General features: G+C 47.9%; 9 protein-coding genes across 9 annotated transcripts; 3 read left to right on the forward strand and 6 right to left on the reverse strand.

Moving 5' to 3' along the window:
- Positions 1-265: 265 nt before the first annotated feature.
- Positions 266-821, reverse strand: Aspvir_005028 (NADH dehydrogenase [ubiquinone] 1 beta subcomplex subunit 9; the record flags this gene model as incomplete). The annotated part of the gene is made up of 5 exons (XM_043268247.1): positions 266-294; positions 348-389; positions 452-530; positions 610-742; positions 802-821. The coding sequence occupies 5 exons, from the start codon at positions 819-821 to the stop codon at positions 266-268; spliced, it is 303 nt and encodes a 100-aa protein (XP_043124182.1).
- An 844-nt stretch (positions 822-1,665) lies between these two features.
- On the forward strand, positions 1,666-3,306 carry Aspvir_005029 (putative dihydrolipoamide succinyltransferase; the record flags this gene model as incomplete). The annotated part of the gene is made up of 9 exons (XM_043268248.1): positions 1,666-1,765; positions 1,813-1,868; positions 1,933-2,268; positions 2,356-2,748; positions 2,802-2,861; positions 2,910-2,964; positions 3,015-3,082; positions 3,135-3,206; positions 3,262-3,306. 9 exons carry the CDS (start codon positions 1,666-1,668, stop codon positions 3,304-3,306), a joined length of 1,185 nt encoding a protein of 394 aa, XP_043124183.1.
- A 205-nt stretch (positions 3,307-3,511) lies between these two features.
- On the reverse strand, positions 3,512-4,249 carry Aspvir_005030 (uncharacterized protein; the record flags this gene model as incomplete). Its single annotated transcript, XM_043268249.1, has 1 exon — positions 3,512-4,249. The coding sequence occupies one exon, from the start codon at positions 4,247-4,249 to the stop codon at positions 3,512-3,514; it is 738 nt and encodes a 245-aa protein (XP_043124184.1).
- Positions 4,250-5,435: 1,186 nt separating this feature from the next.
- Positions 5,436-6,265, forward strand: Aspvir_005031 (protein-L-isoaspartate O-methyltransferase; the record flags this gene model as incomplete). Its single annotated transcript, XM_043268250.1, has 2 exons — positions 5,436-5,537; positions 5,645-6,265. The coding sequence occupies 2 exons, from the start codon at positions 5,436-5,438 to the stop codon at positions 6,263-6,265; spliced, it is 723 nt and encodes a 240-aa protein (XP_043124185.1).
- Positions 6,266-6,606: 341 nt separating this feature from the next.
- On the reverse strand, positions 6,607-8,240 carry Aspvir_005032 (DnaJ and TPR domain protein; the record flags this gene model as incomplete). Its single annotated transcript, XM_043268251.1, has 2 exons — positions 6,607-7,197; positions 7,263-8,240. The coding sequence occupies 2 exons, from the start codon at positions 8,238-8,240 to the stop codon at positions 6,607-6,609; spliced, it is 1,569 nt and encodes a 522-aa protein (XP_043124186.1).
- Positions 8,241-9,501: 1,261 nt separating this feature from the next.
- Positions 9,502-10,272, forward strand: Aspvir_005033 (putative mitochondrial translation release factor (RF-1); the record flags this gene model as incomplete). The annotated part of the gene is made up of 1 exon (XM_043268252.1): positions 9,502-10,272. The coding sequence occupies one exon, from the start codon at positions 9,502-9,504 to the stop codon at positions 10,270-10,272; it is 771 nt and encodes a 256-aa protein (XP_043124187.1).
- Positions 10,273-10,457: 185 nt separating this feature from the next.
- Aspvir_005034 (putative mitochondrial tricarboxylate transporter (Ctp)) lies at positions 10,458-11,889 on the reverse strand (the record flags this gene model as incomplete). Its single annotated transcript, XM_043268253.1, has 9 exons — positions 10,458-10,515; positions 10,574-10,723; positions 10,781-10,816; positions 10,899-11,156; positions 11,258-11,405; positions 11,483-11,614; positions 11,665-11,685; positions 11,748-11,802; positions 11,857-11,889. The coding sequence occupies 9 exons, from the start codon at positions 11,887-11,889 to the stop codon at positions 10,458-10,460; spliced, it is 891 nt and encodes a 296-aa protein (XP_043124188.1).
- Positions 11,890-13,265: 1,376 nt separating this feature from the next.
- dhh1 (DExD/H-box ATP-dependent RNA helicase DHH1) lies at positions 13,266-14,972 on the reverse strand (the record flags this gene model as incomplete). Its single annotated transcript, XM_043268254.1, has 4 exons — positions 13,266-14,075; positions 14,132-14,728; positions 14,788-14,860; positions 14,929-14,972. 4 exons carry the CDS (start codon positions 14,970-14,972, stop codon positions 13,266-13,268), a joined length of 1,524 nt encoding a protein of 507 aa, XP_043124189.1.
- A 1,017-nt stretch (positions 14,973-15,989) lies between these two features.
- Positions 15,990-20,140, reverse strand: Aspvir_005036 (DNA repair protein SMC6; the record flags this gene model as incomplete). Its single annotated transcript, XM_043268255.1, has 14 exons — positions 15,990-16,032; positions 16,086-16,183; positions 16,240-16,288; positions 16,343-16,482; positions 16,538-16,696; positions 16,749-16,851; positions 16,902-17,558; positions 17,619-17,884; positions 17,978-18,071; positions 18,127-18,683; positions 18,742-18,969; positions 19,022-19,541; positions 19,598-19,998; positions 20,051-20,140. The coding sequence occupies 14 exons, from the start codon at positions 20,138-20,140 to the stop codon at positions 15,990-15,992; spliced, it is 3,405 nt and encodes a 1,134-aa protein (XP_043124190.1).
- Between the last annotated feature and the right edge of the window lie 395 nt (positions 20,141-20,535).

The following is a 20,535-nucleotide window of genomic DNA, read 5'->3' on the forward strand; positions in this document are numbered from 1 at the left end:
TTTCTTAATGAAATTTGTCTTTTGAAGACGACGGGAATCTCAGTAGATCTTATGCTAAGTAGATTTAAAGGCCTGCCTGCAGCTTCCGTAGTTCTTACAATACGCCACTCAAGCATTTCAGCGCTTTCCCATAATGTTCAAAGCAACGTCCAGGGTACAAGTTGCGAGGTATGTTACTGAAACGCCATGTCTATCTTCGAGTAGGGAACCCATTGTAAACTCGTCTAATTGACGCAAATATATGGATCTGGTACGCCATCCAACCTTAGTGGGCATCTGCATGTTGAGAAGCATCTAAGACGTATGTCAATCGAGGCAAAATCGACAGATCAAATGGTGTAACATACAAGGTAACTGCGGAGCAGGAAGGTTTCTCTCATATTTACTGCCTGGAAGACATTATCAGTCAATTGCGCATGATGCAGCCCTTTTTCTAACTTATCAGACTTACCACCAGGGGCAGTAGGTGCGCGGTACGGATCCGGGTGTTTCCATGTTTCCAGTAATTTCTCAGTTTCGCGGAGTAGCACCTGCCATATTTGTTTGTATAAGCTGATGACTTGGGGTTGTGCAACGGCCAGACGGTTGCTGGGGCCAGAGGGAGTTTACTCTTTGTTGACGAGGATCACGGACGTCCTTATTTGCCTCAAACAGGGACCGAATATACACAGCTTGTCCTCTCCATACGTGTCTGTGAACTGCCCAGTCAAGGGCAAGCTTGAGACTCCGTCGGTAGAGTGACCTGAAAAGCAAAGTTCAGGTTAGCAACGCAGCCTATTCTTCCTTCTGAGAGCAACTTACGCAACGGCGGTAGCAGACATGACTTCTCTCTGTCAAAGTCGTACGGGAAGAAGACCCTGAGACCTGGCAGACCGACCGCAGAAAGAGAATGCTAGCTGAAGAACAAATTTGTAAATTTCTAGTGATTGTTCGCAATCCTGTCCACTCACTATAGGGCAGTTTCTCTTGAGATGCGTACCTAGTGAATTTGATAGGGTGCGCCGAATCTGCCATGTTGGTCTTTAGGGAAAGCCGAACAAGCGTAATAATAATACTCCGTCATCCACCCGGGCGCATGGAACGCAGATGATGTGCGTGTGTTTGCTGAGGGAAATTCCGGTTCTTTCGGCCCGGGGCTTGAGCTTTCGTCCCTGGTACTACGCTAACTTAAAGTTCCATCACTCTGCTATCCTGTACCTTCGTACTGCAACGTCGAGTGAAGACGTATTGAACAGGTCTTCAGTAGGTTATTCTGGGGCCATAGGTTTCCTCTCTACTCGGATCAGACAATCGTGCCAGATTCTCCTGCTCCTTAACTTCTGTTTACTACCCAACCAAATCGGGTGAAATATGGCGTCTAGGTTACCATTTCACCGTCTGTCAGAGCTACACCTGAGGTCTATTCCTCGAACGGCTCAATGCTCCCGCTTGCCTTGCATTGGTGCTCGCAGGAGTATTACCTCTTTGGCGCTTAGAAGGCATAGGACTGGCGCGGTTTTGCTGCATGCTCCGTCCTCGGGGTAAGGACATCGGAGGTTGACGTTCATTTATCTGCTCTGGCTGACCGTCGACATTCCATAGAGCCAATATACCCGGGAGCAGTCTCGCCCGCCTCGGAGGCCATCAGATCAGAACTTACGGTATCGCAATTTGCTTTAGTTTCTTATGACGTTCTTCGCTGATCTCGCTGCAGCTGATACCATAGTGAAGGTCCCTCAGATGGCAGAATCGATCACCGAGGGTACATTGAAGCAATTTTCGAAGCGTAGGTCTCTTGGCCAGTTTGCAAATCTTTCACTTACCGTTCGGCAGAGGTGGGCGATTACGTTGAGCGGGACGAAGAAATCGCTACAATTGAGACAGACAAGGTAGGGCTGCAGCGAATGTCACATACCGTCCACATTGCTTGAAAGTTTTGCCAACCCATTACAGATCGACGTGTCGGTCAATGCTCCTGAGTCGGGGACTATTAAGGAGCTCCTCGTGAACGAAGAAGACACTGTGACGGTTGGCCAGGATTTGGTCAAACTCGAATTAGGTGGCGCTCCTGGGCCAAAAGAGGAGACAGCTACTGAAAAGCCGAAGGAGCCCGCAGATGTCGAGAAGCAGCCTCCTGCAGAGTCCAACAAGCCACAGCCATCAGAGACCCCCAAAGCTCCATCGCCTCCGCCTGAACAGCCTCCTACTTCCAAGCCTCAGCCTCCTGCTCCTAAGTCAGAGACTACTTCTGACGTTAAACCGAGCTTCGAAGGTCGTGAGGAACGTAGGGTGCGTTTACAGTTCCCTTCAACATCTGTGTTGTCGCTCTGACACTCGCTAACTCGCGGCTCTTCTGTTACTTCTTGGGAATAATAGGTGAAAATGAATAGAATGAGGCTGAGAATAGCCGAGCGCCTGAAGCAGTCCCAGAATACCGCTGCCTCGCTCACTACCTTCAACGAGGTTGACATGTCATCCCTCATGGAATTTCGGAAACTCTACAAAGACGATGTACTGAAGAAAACGGGTGTCAAGCTTGGCTTCATGAGCGCTTTTTCTCGTGCCTGTGTCCTAGCTATGAAAGATGTGCCCGCCGTTAACGCATCGATCGAAGGCCCCAGTGGTGGTGATACCATTGTTTACCGCGACTACGTTGACATCAGCGTGGCCGTTGCTACTGAGAAGGGCCTTGTGACACCCGTCGTCCGTAACGCTGAAGGCATGGATCTCGTCGGAATTGAAAAGGCCATAGCAGACCTTGGCAAGAAGGTCAGTGGTATCATGCGACTGGCTTGCACCTTTTGTGACTGATATCTTTTTAGGCACGGGACAACAAGTTGACAATCGAGGATATGGCTGGTGGCACTTTCACCATTAGCAACGTAAGCAGCATGATTCATGAAGTGACAGTATCGTTGACATTGTTTTAGGGTGGTGTTTTCGGCTCTTTGATGGGCACTCCGATCATCAACTTGCCCCAGACTGGTCTGTGCTCTCTCCCTCGTTCTTTTCGGATCGAATTCTGACTTTCAAAGCTGTTCTTGGACTCCACGCAATCAAGGACCGGCCAGCAGTCGTGAACGGTAAAGTGGAAATTCGTCCAGTACGCATTGCCATACTGCCGCGATTTGATTGTCAGGCGCTAACGTTTCCAGATGATGTACCTTGCCCTGACCTATGATCATCGACTTTTGGATGGGCGGGAGGCGGTCACTTTCCTTATCAAGGTTCGTTGATTTTTCTTCGTTGTTTGACACATTCCGCTGATTATGGTTCCTTCAGGTCAAGGAATACATTGAAGATCCTCGTCGGATGTTGCTCGGCTAGTGGGCCTTTAAGTTCGTCTAAGGGTATCTACTGCTTCTCTTTTTTGTAAAATACTATCTTATTGGCCTTGGCATTCACAATACACTTTGTTCGGATCGCTGCCGAGACCCTTGTTTGGCTATCGGCATAAGTTATGGATAGTAGCTCGTGCGCTCAAAGTGAGAAACGCGCTATGTTGGTTGTAATCTTTATGGCAGACGTATTATCATCGCAGTCCAACCTTGGTTTTCAGCCCCTGTGTTTCCGCTCGGCTCAGTCCATAGAGCTTCCCTCTCTCGAGCTGTAACAGAACCGGGGGGTTCAGGCACCTCATGAGATCAAACAAGAACTCGATAATGATGGTTCCAAGTTGATGCGTAGGCAGGCGTTTCAGTGCGGTTTCCAGAAGTCCGAGCGGTGGCTGTAGGTAAGTTTCATACTTATCAGCCACTCGTTGCCAGTCAGGCTGTTTTTTGAGCGCCTCTGGTGCTTGGGCTATCAATTCATAAAATATGTCGGGCGTTGTACTCCCATGAGAACCATGTTTCTCAGACGCAGCTTTTAGCATGAGCTGGGCTGCAATATCGGCCCAGTTAGTGTTGGACAAATGGTCATTTGCGACGATGCACACGGAGATGAATGCATAGGCGATGGCAGGAAGGATGTCCAGTCTTAGTTGGGTACGGTCGTTGTTCGTATCAATGTGTGGTCTCGGGGCCTCGGGTTTCGAGTGTGGTGGGTAGACTTGACGTTCAGTCGAGATCGTAAATCCTTCCTTCTGCTCTCCGAATCCATGCCGTGATGATTGATTGTTTGCTGTTGTGCTATTATATTGATTCTGATTGCACGTAGTGATGAATTCGAGAAGCTGAAGCTTGATGCGCATGTCCTGGGAGATTGTCTCGGCATGTATCAGCATCGGTGTCAGGGCTGTGTGAGCGATAAACGACGAGATGGTGTCCATGGTCAGCACAGCCTTTGGTGCTTACGACAATGCTTGTATTCCAACATACTATTGACGCTTTGGATCAACCAAATGGTACTCTGATCCTTGCAGTGCCATCCCTTCTCTCCTTCTTGTGTGCAGAGGAACGTGTTGATGACAGTGCACAGCAGATAATCAAGTATAATTGTATCAACCTCGACCTGTGTGTCCGGATCTACCTTCTGGTCTTTCATCTGGTCCTACCTGACTTGATGAGCTGATTCACATTGAGGGCTTGATTGTTTGGGGTGTGATGTTTAATGGATGCGGGGAACAAAATTATGGATGACACCATCCATGTGACCATGACTTGATAGTTAACTAATTAAGGCCATTGGAGTATTCGCGTTGCGAACAGAACAAGTATAGTTATAGTTGTGATTATAAATCTGTCACGTATGGTTTGTTAGATGGATTTTGCTTGTAAACTGAATGGCATGATGATTGATATATAACTGTTGCTTGACCAGTACAGATTTACCATCCCGGTTATTATATATATACATATATATGTACAACTGGACATGGCGTGGGTCATATGTCCAAACATTAATTACTGTCACGTACCTCAGACATAGCATATGAATTGATACAATGTTGACTACCGAGTGAATCTACATCTTAGTGTACAGAGTAAATAGAAGCATTTATCACCTTCCAGAGCGAAAGCCGATAGTCTCTAGGTATTCAGAAAGGTAAAGCCCAGAACAACAACAACCAGCCTGTCAATAATGTAGATCAAGATCCAACATACATACCTGCCTTAGGGAGGTGCCTACCTCTCGTATATGCCAGAAAAGCCAGTAAGCCCATAGAGGCAATGGGCCATAAAAAGCAGATAAAGAGTTGTAACTGCACCTACTTATCATCATCATATGATATGACGTATTAGTGAGATTTATGCACTCCGACAAGAGCCTTTCCACCCATACAATGGTGCTCCGATGGCATCCGCATATGAGGTACTCCGTAATATTGACATAATGATGGGAATCTCCCGCGGCAGATGACTGCTCCGAAGGCGCCCATTCTAGCCATCACTTTAACATCATACGAGTTGTCCGAGTGGGATATTCTCTCAAATCTAACAGGCGATCTCTGAATGCTGAAAAGGCACATAAAGACAATCACACTGCTGAGAAAATTTACAAGGAAGCAGTCATCAATGGCTTGGTACTGTTCCGGCACCACAAATGCTGAGTTGATCGAGAACCTCTCCAAGGAAGGACTGATTAAACATGATCGAGTGAAAAAAGCTATGATGGGCGTGAGCATCACTTTGCTTCTACCGCTGCCACCACCCAGCATCCTCCACCCCAGTAGCCCAAGAATAAAGTCGTTCACTGCCTGAGATTCTGACACTGAAATTCCAAGGTTGATCGCGCCCATTACGCGCCCTCGAGGCCGTACTCCGACTCGCCGCAACCTATCGGACATGGAGCGACTATTTCGGCGCCACATATGCATGGCCATGCTTGCGAATACTTAGTCGACTTCCTCAAGCCGGGATCCCGGGTATTGGATATCGGCTCAGGATCTGGGTATTTGACACATGTTCTCGCCAATCTTGTTACAGATGGGTCTACCAATGGTGCCAGTGGTCAGGTTATCGGAGTGGACCATATCCCGGAACTTGTTGACCTGGCCCGGGCGAACATGAGCAAGTCAGAGCAAGGCCGCGCTCTCCTAAATTCCGGAAAAGTGAAATTTATCACCGCCGATGGTCGGCTGGGCTGGAGGGAAGGGGCCCCTTACGATGCAATCCATGTGGGCGCAGCGGCAGACAAGCTACACCCGGTTCTCATTGAGCAGTTACGTGCCCCAGGACGCTTGTTCATACCCGTTGATGCGGAAAATGATGATGGCACCCTACGTAGCTTTGGACTCGGTGGTGGACAGTACATATGGGTTGTTGACAAGAAAGAGGATGGCTCTGTTCACAAGGAGAAGGTTTTCCAGGTTAGCTATGTGCCATTGACGGATGCGCCGAAGTGATCAGCCCAACACCTTCCCTGATGTGTTTATTCACCTATCTAGTGATAATCTAAAACCCCTTGTTACGAAAGGAAGAAAAAGAAACTAATAAACGGGAGGGGCAAGAGGTGGAGCAGACAAGAATGCAGATTCACAAGGAGAATTGAATGCCGTATAACACTTCCTCATATCTGACCGAGTACATACACTTTGCTGTTCCAAATGGAAAGGGAGGCGGGATTGATCATATTCCAATAGGCGGGATAATGGTAGCGTGCCTTTCGGGCAACGCGAAAGTGCAAAGATGTGGGAATAAGGTAGACTGCAGGGTGAGCTGCAGGGCCAGTAGTATACGAAAGATGCTAACGGAAAGGAAAGCCTCGGGGAAAGTTGAATCCTTGACCTGAGAATTTGAAATGTGGCGCGCCTTGCTGGAAGAAGAATTGCTGGCCGCCGGCGGCACCAAAGGGGTTTCCCTGGAATGGATTTCCCCTCTGCGACTCGGGGTCGTTGGGGTCGTCGCCGTTGTCATACCGTGCTCTAAGTTCGGGGTCCGACAAAACTTCGTATGCCTCGTTTATAGCGGCCATCTTCTTCTCAGCTTCCTCCTTTGAGACGCCCTGGGAGACGGCTTTGTCAGGGTGATGCTGCTTTGTCAACTGCCGATAAGCTCTTTTGATTGTGCGCTCATCTGAGTCACGACTGACGCCCAGGACTTTGTAGTAGTCCTTATGCTTGGAGCGTTTCAACAACACATGTGCTTTCTGCATAAGCGTCTGGACTTCCTGAGATCCCGGGTGATGTTCTCTGGCTTCGTTGAGGGTGCGAATAGCGTCCTCGAAACGCTCCTCATCAAGCGCCATCTGACCATTGAATAGAAGGGCAGCCAATGAATGTGGCTTCAGCCGGAGAATTTCGGTACAGTAAGGAGCAGCCCGTTTGAGCATACCAACCTGTAATCAAGCATCCTCCAGTCAGCTGCGGCAAGTAGAAAGCATTATCCTCTGGAATCACTGACCTCACGGTAGGCTTCGCACGTCCGTTCAACTAAGGATGAGTGTAGATTGCTCGGGGCTGCAGGATGGATGTGGCCAGCGTCTTTCGCACTCTCGAAGTCGTCCTTAACCTCATCAAGCAAACCATTCTCCTCCCCAACACCTACAAGTAGGTTGACAGCGTTGTTGAATTTTCGTGAATCCATCGCTTTTTGTAATTTCTCCAGTCTCTTCATTAGCTGCCTTTCTTTTTTGTAAAGCTGAGCACATGCTTTCGAATCTGGGTCCGAATGCAAACATTTGCGAATTTGCGATATACCACGTTCACTGTCGCCTAGAGCATAGAATGACATTGCCGATATTTGCAAATGAGGCTCTATCATGCCCGGAGACAATTGCAGGACATGAACAAGGTCGCTGATACCTTCTTCCACTTCACCCTTCTCGAAGCGACAACGTGCCCGAGTTTGCCGTAAACCCAATGATGTGCTCGCCTTGAGAATCGCTGTATTGGCTCGACCTATACAATCGTCCCACGCACCCCGTTTCTCCGCGTCGAATGCTTGGAAGGCGGCATCGCGTGCCTCTTGGGTTTCTCTATACTCTTCCGAAAGCTTCTTGCCAGCTCTTTCAAAGTCATGCAGCGCACCGTCCCAGTCAGCAGTCTTGGCCCTGAGGCGAGCTCGTTGGAGGAGTGCGCTTTCAAAGTCCGGTTTGAGCTGGAGGACACGGTCAAAATCGTCTAACGCTTGCGCAGTTCGTCCAAGAGATAGATAAGCAGCACCTCGCTGAAAGATTGTGAGATAATTGCTTGGATCTCGCGAGACGGCCGCATCGAAGTAGAGCAGAGCATCGCGCGCAGAACCACTAGCAAGATGGGCTTTTGCCGAAGCGACCAGAGACGACAAAGGAGTATCAGTGGGTATCTCGGCAGACTGGAGGCCACAAGCAACGGAAAAACAGGCCAGAAAAACTGTGAAGAACTCCAAAGTAATGAGCATGTTGGCAGTTCAGCCCATAAGGTATCGTTGAGACCTATGGTATCACACGAGTCTCAGACAACAGCGCATAATAGAATTCACGCCTCAGCAGCACTTAACCTGCTTCAAGGTGTGAGCTGTGAATAAGTCAGGTAGATGGCTTGAACTATGGAAAATCGGAAGAATGGCAACACAGCAACAGGACCTTGAAAGAGGTCGCTAGGCGAGTTACATAGTGAGGCATTCTTTATATACAATTCGACCAAGTTTCGTAGATATTCTATCATCTGAATATGCTTAACCTCCAGTCTGGCCTTTACAGACCCATTACAGAATACTGTATTGAAATTGTAATATATTCACGTGACAAAATCTGGTGGATAAGTATATCAAGTCCTAAATACACATACAGAAATCCGCAAGTTTGAAGGCGGCAGTTCCCTACTTAATCAGTGTATAAGGGTCGCAGCTCAGAAGCAGTGTGATTGAAAAGTTACTTACTACCTGGTCTCCAAAAGAAGGTGTTTAATCGAGCCAATTCAATCAGGCATAGTTCCATCACCTAGCCCGCACTTCAGAACGCGCCTCAAAGCATTGAGATTGGGCTCTTTCTTCCATACCACCTTTTCTCTCATATTCAACTCACAATGATTGGCTTCTCATGGATATGCTCTCGATGCCTTGCACGAACTGCTCGAACCACATTGAGCCATAGGGCCATCTCACAACCGCGGAACTTGAACACGAGTAGGGATACTTTGACTGCTACGTAAAGCGAAGGGTCTTCCGCATACATATGGGCTAATCTTTCCATCAGGTTCTCATCTCTCACCAGCATTACTAACCCGGGCTCGCTCCTTGGCGGCTGAACATACCAGGCTTTCCACCCAATTGACAGACTCATTTGACGCAAAGATTGCGAAGCGAGTGGGCGAACTTGCGTCAATCGCGCAAGCCTTGCAGGACTGGGATCGCGCGCACGAGGCAAGTCGAAAATGAAAGATTTGCTTTTTCTCGTGAATCTTGACTAACATGATTATTCTGGTCTCAGACCCTATCGGAACTCAGATCCTTGATTGATGATTCAGAGACCGACGATGAGCTAAGATCTCTTGCTCTCGAAGACTTAAAAAGTAGCGACCGTACTTTGCCAGCCATATCAAAGACCCTGAAAAAGTCCCTTGTTCCTCGGCACCCCTTTGCAGATCTTCCCTGCCTACTCGAAATCCGCCCTGGCGCAGGTGGAGACGAAGCTGGCCTTTTTGCTTTCGAGCTTTTGAGGATGTACACTGCATTTTGTACTCGACGTGGCCTACGGTCCAATGTGATCAAGCTCGACGTGCAAGACGGGCCTTCAGATGATCGCCTGAGCGAAGCAGTCTTAGAGATCGACGCAGACGGAGCGTATGATCTTTTGAGAACTGAGTCTGGGGTCCATAGGGTGCAGAGAGTGCCGGCCACGGAGACCAAGGGTCGTACCCATACAAGTGCGGTCAGCGTGATGGTTCTTCCCAACTTCCCAGAGGCAGGGGCCGGTATGGACAGTGCTTTAAATTTCGACGACCCAAACAGTGACTACTATGTTGATCCCCAGGAAGTCCGCACTGAGAAGATGCGCGCAAGCGGAGCCGGAGGTCAGCATGTAAACAAGACCGAGTCAGCTATCCGGTTGACTCATATACCCACTGGAATTGTCGTTTCAATGCAGGATTCCCGGTCTCAGCACGCGAATCGGAAAAAGGCATGGCAATTGCTACGAGCAAAATTGGCTGAGGCTAGACAAGAAGCTCGTGAGCAGGAACTCGTTGAGTTGAGAAGAGGTGTTCTTGGAGGCGTCGCTCGGATGGGTCGTGGTGACAAAATCCGCACATACAATTATGGACAGAGTCGTTGCACTGACCACCGTAGCGGCATTACAGTGCACAATCTGGACAATGTTCTTGATGGCGGCGAAAGTCTTGAGACTGTAATGGATAGTGTCAGAACCTGGCTGGCTGATCGGGAGATAGCAGCCATATCTGCAGAAGATTCGATAAATGCCGTCGGGGAGTAAAGTTGTCCTTCACATTAGCGCCGAAATTGATATTAGCCTGCACGATCATCCTCAACTAACTGTTAGGTATTGGCCATCGGTGCGGTGAAACAAAGTTCGCTCCAGTCTGCCAACCTTGAACCCGATGACTCCGCTTCGATAATATATACAACTAAAGCATCAACTACTTATATAGTGTTCCGGCGTCATATGTATTTCCTCTCAGGATCGATAGAGTCGAGAGCCTCCATTGTCTTCTCATACCTGGTTGTGATGAATTAGCACCCGAAAGTGTGGACGAGAATGACTTATCGCAACGAACATTGTGAACACTATTCCTCCACTCATGATCAATCTTACTAGACGTGGTACAGCTCCTGACCAGAAAGTAAGCAAGCCTTCGTCTTTGAAAATTCGCGCGGCGCAAACGAAGCTGTTTTTGTAATTTTTACTGGCTTCGAGCGATTGCATTCTGCTGAGGGGTCAATACCAATCTATAGGCGCAAATTTCAAGTTCTTAAAGGCTCACCTGGTTTTGACAGTGTCAAGAGGCTGCGTAACATAACTGCGTGGAAGCAATATTAGCATATCGAATAGTGATGGACACAGCTCACAACGTTGTCCCCCGGGTACAAAGGCTTGCGTACACTGTAATGAGGCCCGCTATCCCACCAAGAGCGAATGTACTGGCAGTTCCTAGCTTCTCGCCGGGTGCGACGTAGCCCTGAGCCAATTGTTTCAACATTGTGTAGCTTGAGAATCTGGTCGCCGAGTTGGCCGCCTGTCTCGCTGTTGTAGGAACGAAGCCTTGAAAAAAGCCCCGAAGGCCTCTTTCCTGAAAGATGATCTTACTGCCGTGCAGGAATCCACGCATACGAGGATTTGGGGATTTTCTATCGTCGATTCTGTTCCCCGTATGTCAGTTCCACCGCGCACGCTGGTAACAGTTTGTGACCCAAATATCTGGGGGTTTGGGCTAGGGTATTCAAGTGAGGTGACAACGAACAATTGCGTCTTGATGCTTTCGAAAGGAGTCACTGCTAATAGGGACTCTGTGAAGCCGGCTCCGAAACCGGCAATCACAGTTCTTGGACCGGATATATTGCCATTTTCATCCTGAAGTAGAGATTTGAAGGTGTCGAAGGCAACGAAGCCTTAAGGATATTCTAGCGTGAGTCTCTATCAAAAAAATTTGGACAATGGTAGCGGAGCAACGCTCGATGGAACTTACGTATGCCAGCCTTAAGAGAATTTCCTATGATCAAAGTCGTGCATCCGGCATACCATTGTTTTCCGAATGGTGGCCATGGAAGCTTTTTGGCATCGGGTAGCCTGCGATTGAGCTGCGATCGTGTCTTCGCAACTGCACAATTGGATTAGCCTGACATATCATAAAAGATGAGATAATCTGACACTCCGCTGGATAAGTTATCGCTGCTATGGAGTCAGCAAGGGTATCTTCAAGTAACGGGCGATTCCAGCAACAGTGAACTTGCCAATCTCAACCGCTCCCGCTGAAGAGCCCGCTATGATAGACCGCAGGCTGCTGGGCTATAATGAAGTCAGTGATTGCGCAAAACCGGGTGTTATTTTGACATTCCTGACCTTGGACTTGGGATCTTTTTCCGCAGTAGCCATTTTCAAATCCGAAGTGCGTTAGGGGCCCGTAAGCAAGAACTATTATTGCCGGAGTTAGGGAGAGCCAGTATCTAGAATACGGGATGCAACATATGCGCCAAACGCAAAATAGCCTTCTCCATTATCTATGGGGTGACTTGTGCTCCACAAGTTATTTATGAGTAACCTATATGATGAGTAGGTCTCCTATCCAATATACGTGAGAAGTATTCGAGAGCTCTGACAGAGGGAAACATTTACATTTTACTAGATGCTACCAATGTTAAGGCTATCATATACCCAGAATGGGTTGGTACCATCCAGCACTCCTCTGCCAACGTTTTTCTGACTTTTCTTCCCATTTTCTTCCACCCAAGTGGTCTCCTTTTTTCCTTTTTTTTTTCCTTTTTCATTTTTGTATGTCGGGAGTCCCTATGTGCGTTTTCCCCTCTCACACTTTGATCATCACATCCTCTCACCCGAGATGAACCAAGCCCTGCGACCATCTGAATCCTGCAGACCCAACCCTCGCTTGTTGGATTCCTAATCAGTATTTGATTTCTGCGTAGCTTTGCAGAAAGGTGTCCTTCAAAACAATGCGGCGAGAACGGAAGACAAATAAGTGGCGCAACTCCACCTTGACGTAAGATTGATGGAAGCTTTGGTATGCCGAGCCAGGGTGAGCACACTCAGGAGCCCTCATGCTCGCCAGGACACAGGTAATTTTGCGAAGACGGAATCCGAAAAGTAATCAGACAAAAACTCCGGAACCCCATCAGATGCACGTAGTCAGGTACGAGTTTGAGATCACAAAAGTGATCCTCGAAGCCAAGACGGACATGAAAGGGCTGAAACACGACTGGCCCATCAGAAGCTGAAATACGTCCCCGTAATCCTGGTTCACCTGACAAGTCGAAGCCAAAAATAAGCCGATAATGCACCAGTGCCTTGCGGGAAGACACCTGCGAACGCCGAAGGGTGACACCAATCGAAGAACACCTTGAAACGCCGACCCGTTGCTTTGGAACAATGGAAGGTATGTACAAGTTAAAAAAGAAGGGGTCGAGAAACCGGGCATAACTGGCACCGGATCAAGCAAATAACGGGATGCAGTGAAGGTAGAGGCCAAAGAAAAAGCCACATACACTACAATGAAGTAGGGCAAACCGTACGGACAATCCGAAAAACCCGCTTCTCACGGCAAAAGAGGAGAGAACGGCAAGATGTGCGCGCAGTAAATCAGAGGGAATAAATAGATCGCCAGAGCCAAGCAAATGAATCGGAAAAGGGACAGGAGGCCCCGAACTGCGGGAGGTCGAGTGCAAGCAAAAGGGAGCGAACCGATCGTAGACATTCAGGTCATTATTTCAAGCAAGTGAGAGATAACGACAGCGAAATCATGACACCGGCGCTGTTGAAGTCTTGCCACTGTGTTGGCCCTGATGGTGACCGAACTTGTTGGTTTCGGTTTGTGCGCTCCGGCGCTGACCCTGCCCCCGACCACGGTATGAACCACGGCCTCTATTGAACTGGTATTGCCCACTATTTGGATGATTATGATGGCGGCGGTCTGCAGTGCTCGTATTTCCCGGAGTATTCGTTATTTGACGTGGCTGTGATGGATTGGAGATAGGACGAGGAATTGTCTCTGGAGAATCATAAACATATAGCTTCTTGTCAATGTTCTGGGGAATGGGCTGTATTTCCGTTCCCAGTTCCTGCTCGATCTTGTATAAATTGAAGCGGTCATCCCAATTGATGAGATTGATGGCAAGACCCAAGTGTCCGAAACGACCAGATCGACCAATCCGGTGAAGGTATGTTTCGGCATTCTTCGGGAAGTCGAAATTTATGACAACATTCACAGCTTGAATATCGATACCTCGAGTGAGCAAATCGGAGCAGACGAGGTTGCGACACACACCATTGCGGAAGTCGTGGAAAACTCGATTTCTGTGTTGCTGGAGCATTCGAGCGTGCGAGTAGAAGCAAGAGTAGCCCAGCTCTGTAATCTTCTTCGCAAGAAGTTCAACTCGGTTGGTGGAGTTGCAGAAAATGATCGACTGGTTTATTTGAAGCTTTGAGAATAGGGTGTTCAGGCAGTGGACCTTCTGTTTTTCCTCCACAAAAGCGTAGTATTGGGTGATTCCTCGGAGAGTAAGTTCATCCATAAGGTTAATCTCATAAGGATTGCGCATATGTTTATCCTTTATGAAGCTCATCAGTGGACGGCCCGAAACGAACAAAAATAGTCTCGCCTTACCTTGAATGATTTGACAATTAACGGAAAGGTGGCACTGAAGAGCATCACTTGTCTGTCTTTTGGGTGAAATGATAAGAGCTGCTCAATGACGGGTGTAAATTCAGGCGACAGCAACTTGTCAGCTTCGTCCATGACGAATGTAGGACACTCCGAAAGATCCGCAACGCCCTTGCTGGCCAAGTCCAATACTCTTCCTGGAGTCCCTACGAGAATGTGCACAGCGTCGTTCAGTCTTATGATATCATCCATCAAACCCGTCCCTCCGGTAGTGACCATGACGTTGATCCCCAGATGCTTTCCAAGAGTTTTGCAAACTTGGGATGTTTGGAGCGCAAGCTCTCTTGTTGGTACAAGGATAAGTGCTTGAGTCTTTGTGCTTTTAGGGTTGATGCGTTCCAGAGTAGGGATAACGAAAGCTGCTGTCTTGCCGGTGCCGTTCTTTGCGCGAGCCAGAATATCGCGGCCTGTAAGAGCGACTGGTATTGTTTCTTCTTGGATTGGAGAAGGTTTCTCAAACCCAGCCTCAAATATGCCCATCATAAGCTCTCGTTTGATATAAAAGTCTTCAAATTCAAGGCCCTTAGTGGCGGTCACATCCTACAACTCGGTCAGACATGATGCACATGCAAGAGTGACACCATTATTAAGCCACAAACCTCAGTCTGCGGTCTTGCGTCTTTCGCAGGCATATTCAATTGTTCTTTCCACCTCATTTCCGAGTTCGCTTCCCTGTAGAGGGCGTATGAGTTGAGTTATCTCGAACTGAAGACAGCTGCCACTTGGTAACAGGAACATACCCTAAGCTTGTGGTGTTGAGCTGATTTGCAAGAGCGTCTGCCATGATGAGCCAGAAGTAGGAAAAAATGAATGTCAAAATTTCCCGAGTCTGGACAGAAGCGGTAGGCCAAGTTATTCCAGGAATAAGACACGTGTTGTTGCAATGGAGTGTGAAAGAATGTTTGATTGGAGAACCAGAATAGAAAGTCCTCGAAGTTGTGGTTTCGAATCTTGAGCAGCTCCCAGAGATTTAGAGGTAAGACTTGTATCAGAGTAAAAAAGTCTGCGTTCCTATTCAATCAATACAAGGCGAGTACGGTTCCAGTTAGCGAGGTTATAAGTCGAATTTTGTTCGAATCCCCTCCAGGCGTAGAGACCACTTGCACGCAAGCCGATGACGGGAACGAGGCTTGGAAGCTCAAGGTCTTCCGGGGTGAACGAAGATTATCGAGAAGTATGGAAAGTTGAAAAGACGGGTGTACGGAGGTCGATTGGATAGTGGAGATCGAGATTAGAAGCCCACAGACAACAGGACTTGAGAAAGGCAGATTTTAGATAGATATAAGAAGCAGTCACTGCAGTAATGCGAGGTGAATTTATTGGGATGTGGAGGGAAAACTTCTGGTGTGAGTAGAGACGTACAGGGAAGTGAATAATAATGGAGATGGTGCGATGACCACTGACCAGTAGGTGATGAGTATGGCCCTTGCCGCCTTCGAAGGGTCCACTACCATACTGAGCAGTCAAAGTAGCTAACCAGTACCTGCCTACTCACTGCTCGAGTCACTATCTTCTACAACCTGGAAATGGCTTATCGCTTTCGAAGAGCACAAAGAGCACAAAAGGGGTCGTCTTTATGCACATTGCACATTTGAGCTACAATAACCACGTAATGTAATGCTACTGAGCTTTCTTCGAGTTCACCTTGCTGGACATTTTCCTATCTCGAATCGATTTCTATTCAGGAGGGTATATCTAAATCGGCGCTCGGAAAGACGATGAAACCAAAAATCGAGACAGACCATTTAAACTCCTCCAAACAAACGACGGAGGAATCTGTAATTCAGGCATTTGATCCTGTTCAAAATAGAAGCCTCCTCTGGCCACGTTCGGGCTCCGCCAACCTGCACATATCCATTAGTCACAGCACAACACTATTTTCCGTATGCTGACGTACTCTTTTACTCGAACATCCGGAGCCAGGGTGATTTCAGCTCTAGAACCCGGTGTGATAAGTATGAATTGTCGCCCAATGGATCGCCGGGCAGCGAGCATCTGCCATGAACAGTTAAAGTAAATTCAGTATAGTTTGCTTCGCAAAGACAACTCACGAGCATATCAATCGCCATTTTTCTGTTGATATGATCCATATATACGTCACTGTCAAAATATCAATCAGTCAATGAGAAATATAACAGCACAGCGCTGACTTACAATTCATCCAGGCAACGGACTGGGGATCCCATGGCCTCCCACAGCGCCAACAAGAGACAAACTTGCGAGAATGATTTCTCGCCGCCGGACAGAGTCTTCGCACCACGACCGGCACTGTCCTTTGTTATGTCAGGTTCGACCTAGGCAACTTGTCAGATCCAGTGACCATGCTCAACGGTACTCAACATCACCTGCCTGTAAATCGAGGAGCTTGCCATTATGATCAGTCAAGAGTCGACCGCGAAAACTTCTTTCGCTCAAGAGGTATGTAAATTGAGCTTTGGCACGAGACGAAATGTGCGACCTGAAGATGAGCCAACGAGCTTTACGGTGTCTCAGAGTCGCTTTGAGAACCTAGACAAACGGTCAGCAAAGGGATATGTTCGGCTGGATGTAATCATCCTACGTCAGCTAGCAATCTAAATTCCTCAATTTGCTTCGTCGCTTGTTGATAGGCCGCAGTAGCCCTTTCCACTTCAGCAGCGATTTCATCACGGGATCCTCCGAGTCTAGTACTCCGTCAGTAGGACAGTCAAGAAAATTCTGGTCTTATACTGACTGTTGATTGGAGCGTTGCAGGTCACCGTGAAGTCTCTGGAGCTTCTTGGACAGTGTGTTCGCAGTTTCCCCTTCATCAATCGCAACACGTGGTGAAACTAGACTGGCCTTCTCCTCATATTCGACGACACGTGCGGCAACACAGTCCTTTTCTTGTTGAATCCTTGTTCTGTGGAGCTTGATGTCATTGACTCGCTCAATTGCTGTATTTTTAAGACCAATGATCTTCCGGCGCTTGTCTTGCACCAAGTGCTCCTCTCCCTGAGCAACCCGGAGCTCTTCCTGCAAGGTCGAGATTTCGGCATCTTTTGCGGAAAGCTCTTGCTTGGTCGCTTTCAATTTCCTCATCATGGCATCCATAGCATCCACACTGTCCTTCAAAGACCCTTCGTTTAGGCGTTTCTCTGCCTCGGCCTCTTGAAGAGTTGCTCGTAGCACATCCAGATGTCCATCCTCGACAGTCTCTCGTTCAAGCGCGTCAGTGAGCTCTTCCACTTGATCCTCTTGCCTCTGCAACAGAACTTGTAATTCTTTTGATCTTCGCTTATGTCTCTCAATAGCTTGCTTACAGCTCTCTAGGCGAGATCGAGCGGAGCGCAATTGCTGTTCCTGATTGCTTAGCTCGCGTCTAAGACCTGCTACTACATCACGCTGAATTCTGTGGACATCGAATATTAGCGCTCGTGGCAAGTCCCCAAACCGTTATTCAAATAATCACCTGATTTGCGATTCTAAATCGGATTTCATACGTGGACTTCCATTGTAGGCTTGGACTGGTGCCTGGCTGGGATCTCCTGTTCGACTGTAGGAAAGATGAATTCCTCGGCGCCGATCTGTCCGATCAATACAGTAGCATCGCTTCACATTTTTCGGGCGCTGCCCATCAAAGAGCACAGACGAGGCATCTTCAAGCCTTTCAATCAGGAGCATCTGCTCTATGCCGTGATTTATAATCAATTGTCGGCGAACCAGTTCGTTGTCGATCTGAACGTCAGAGTTAGGCAACAGTCGCTTCAATTTCAGAACTGAAACTCAGAAGAAGGGAAAAAAGATTAACAGTGAAACTCGTCAACTCACTTGAAGAATCCGCAGCGCTGTATCATAGTGAGGTTCCGGCTCATGTTCTGACGTATCAATATGGCCATCACTTCCTATGAATATAGGGCACACGCTGAAGATAATAGTTTAGTCAAACCCACCTGGCACAGAGCTCTGAAATCGCTTACCAGCCAACCCTCTGCATAATGTGTGAAAGAATGTTCATATCTCGCCTCGAGGTCACAATGAAGCTGTTCAATGTGGTGCCAAGGGCGTTCTCCAATATAGATGACCACTCTGGTTTCAACAAGCTCACGTAACTTCCAATGGGGCCCACAGGTTTCCTGGAGAAGGACCGTTCAATTTCTACCTCCTTAAGGAGTGCTGGCATCCTTTCATGAAAGCCTGTACGTCTGATTCCTTCCCTATTGAGATTCCGTAAGTTGGACTCTGCCTGGTCGACCTCAGCCTTCATTTTGTCTATAGGAGCGGCAGCCAATTTGACTGCATTCTCGGCTTCCTCGGCTTCTTGGTATAGCTGACGAGCACTCTGTTGGTGCTCTTCGCACTGTCTCCGAATCTCAGCGGCCTCGGTCTTTGCTTGTTGGACTTGTTCCTCTTTTCGAGAATAGCTCCCGCCACTAAGGTCTGCCAGGCGCCGATTTTCGTCAGCAATCTGATGCTGAGTTTCGCGAATCCTTGTCTCTGTGGTTCTGAGATATTCCTTGATTTGACGTTGTTCGGCCTGCGCAAGATGATCAGAAGCTGAGAAATGTCAGGCGTACGACAGATAGTGAGGATACCTGTAGGTCATGGCGTTCGCTTAATTGTTCTTCCAGTTTGGTTTTTATTTCGTTTCTTTCGCTCTGGGCTTGATCGAGCCTGGAAGTAGCTTGGTTGAGGAACTCCGCTGCAGCCGCAAATTCACACTCTGTGTCCTGTATATTGACGTCAAATACGCTCAGTTGAGCCTCAGCAGTTGCTATCTCTCCGTCTGTCCGCGCGAGCTCGCCCTCCAAGGAGTCTCTCAACTAGTTGTTTGTTAGACATAGGAATGCAGGCCCTACAAGCTATCTGACTTGCCTTTTCCTGTTCCTCAACCTGAGCCCAGGCCACTTGGTTCCGAACGTTCCTAATGCGTCTTCTGAGTGATTCCTGCTGATCTGATTTTTCCAATCTGCGATCCGCTGTATCTTTTAGATCTCTTAAGATCCTGATGTCTTGCTCTCTGTTTCTCAACTTCTCTTCAATTTGATCGGCAGATTCTTCGATAAGCCTGTAGTCTTGGTCCAACTGCTCCAGCTGAACGCCCTTCACGAAAAACCTATACTTATCAGCAGGACTAGACGTGCTGAGAAATTGGCGAGCCATGTCTTGTGAGAGGACGTTCATGGGGTTATCAAATTGGAGTGTGAAGTAGTCAATGATTGTGTCAAGCTCTGCCTTCTTAGTGGAAACTATACGCCCATTTTCAGCTTTGATCTTGAATCCACTCGTGCCATTTTTGGAGAAGTGACGTTCTATTATGATTGATTTTCCGTAGTCATCAGGCATATAGGCTCCATCACCCTGGTTCTTGAGTCGCACGACGATAGTTGCACTTCTTTAGCGGGAAACATAGTTAGAAACCTGCAGTTCATATTGCAAGATGCGACTTACTCTTTCCCTTCTTTGATGAAGCTTTTCAGACTCTGTCCACGGTTGGTCGCAGAAGCTTTACCACCCAAGCAGAGAGTTATGGCAGTGAGAACAGCGCTCTTTCCACTACCGTTCTTGCCCACGATAAAATTTATCAATGGGCCCAATTCGACTTGGAAATGATCGTGACACATGAAATTATAACATTCGACGCGCTCAAGGATACCGTGCTCAGCAGGGATATTCGGTTCTTCATTGGCGAAAGAGTATTTCTCTTGAATTGCTTGTGTAGCACGCAGCTCCAATTCATCCTCGTCATCATCCAGAGCCTCGGTGATGGAACAAGAACTCCTTGTCGCAGCATCGTTTGATTCGATGTCTTCTTCCGAGTGTGACGCTTCAAACCTACGAATACGTTTGCGCTGTATAATCACGTCAACTTGCTGAATATATAACATCTATTGATAGTCTTACCGAAGTGGACGTTGGAGATGTGCCGCCGCCTTCATCATTGAAGCTTTCAGGGTCCTGAGACGCCTGTAAGCGCTTCGCAGATGCCATCATCAAGGAGCGGATAAGGTTTTGGTCACGAAATTTCAATCATGCTCGTCTAGCGATACATCGTGTCTTTCTGCTGCAAAGTATTTGCCAAAGCGGGACACGGCTGTGCGTTGAGAAATACCGAATGCGAGCCTTAAAATGGAGCCCAGCACAATTATTAGCATCTATTGCTGAGTCGCGTCGCGTGTCTTGTTAACGGTATTCTTAAGTCCGAAATTTATCTCCATCGGGTCAAGTGACGTGGAGCAAGCGGGAAGTCTACAGGTACATCTTACTACGAGTAGATAGAGACAATGAGATCCTGCCACTTTTATTGGCGGTCTGACTTGCCTGCTACGTAGAGGCTAGCCTCAAATAGGGGTTTGCAATGGACAACTCGTGAATGAGAGGAAGGTTGA

Source organism: Aspergillus viridinutans, assembly GCF_018404265.1.
Source record: "Aspergillus viridinutans IFM 47045 DNA, scaffold_3, whole genome shotgun sequence".
NCBI classification, from domain to species: Eukaryota; Fungi; Ascomycota; class Eurotiomycetes; order Eurotiales; family Aspergillaceae; genus Aspergillus; species Aspergillus viridinutans.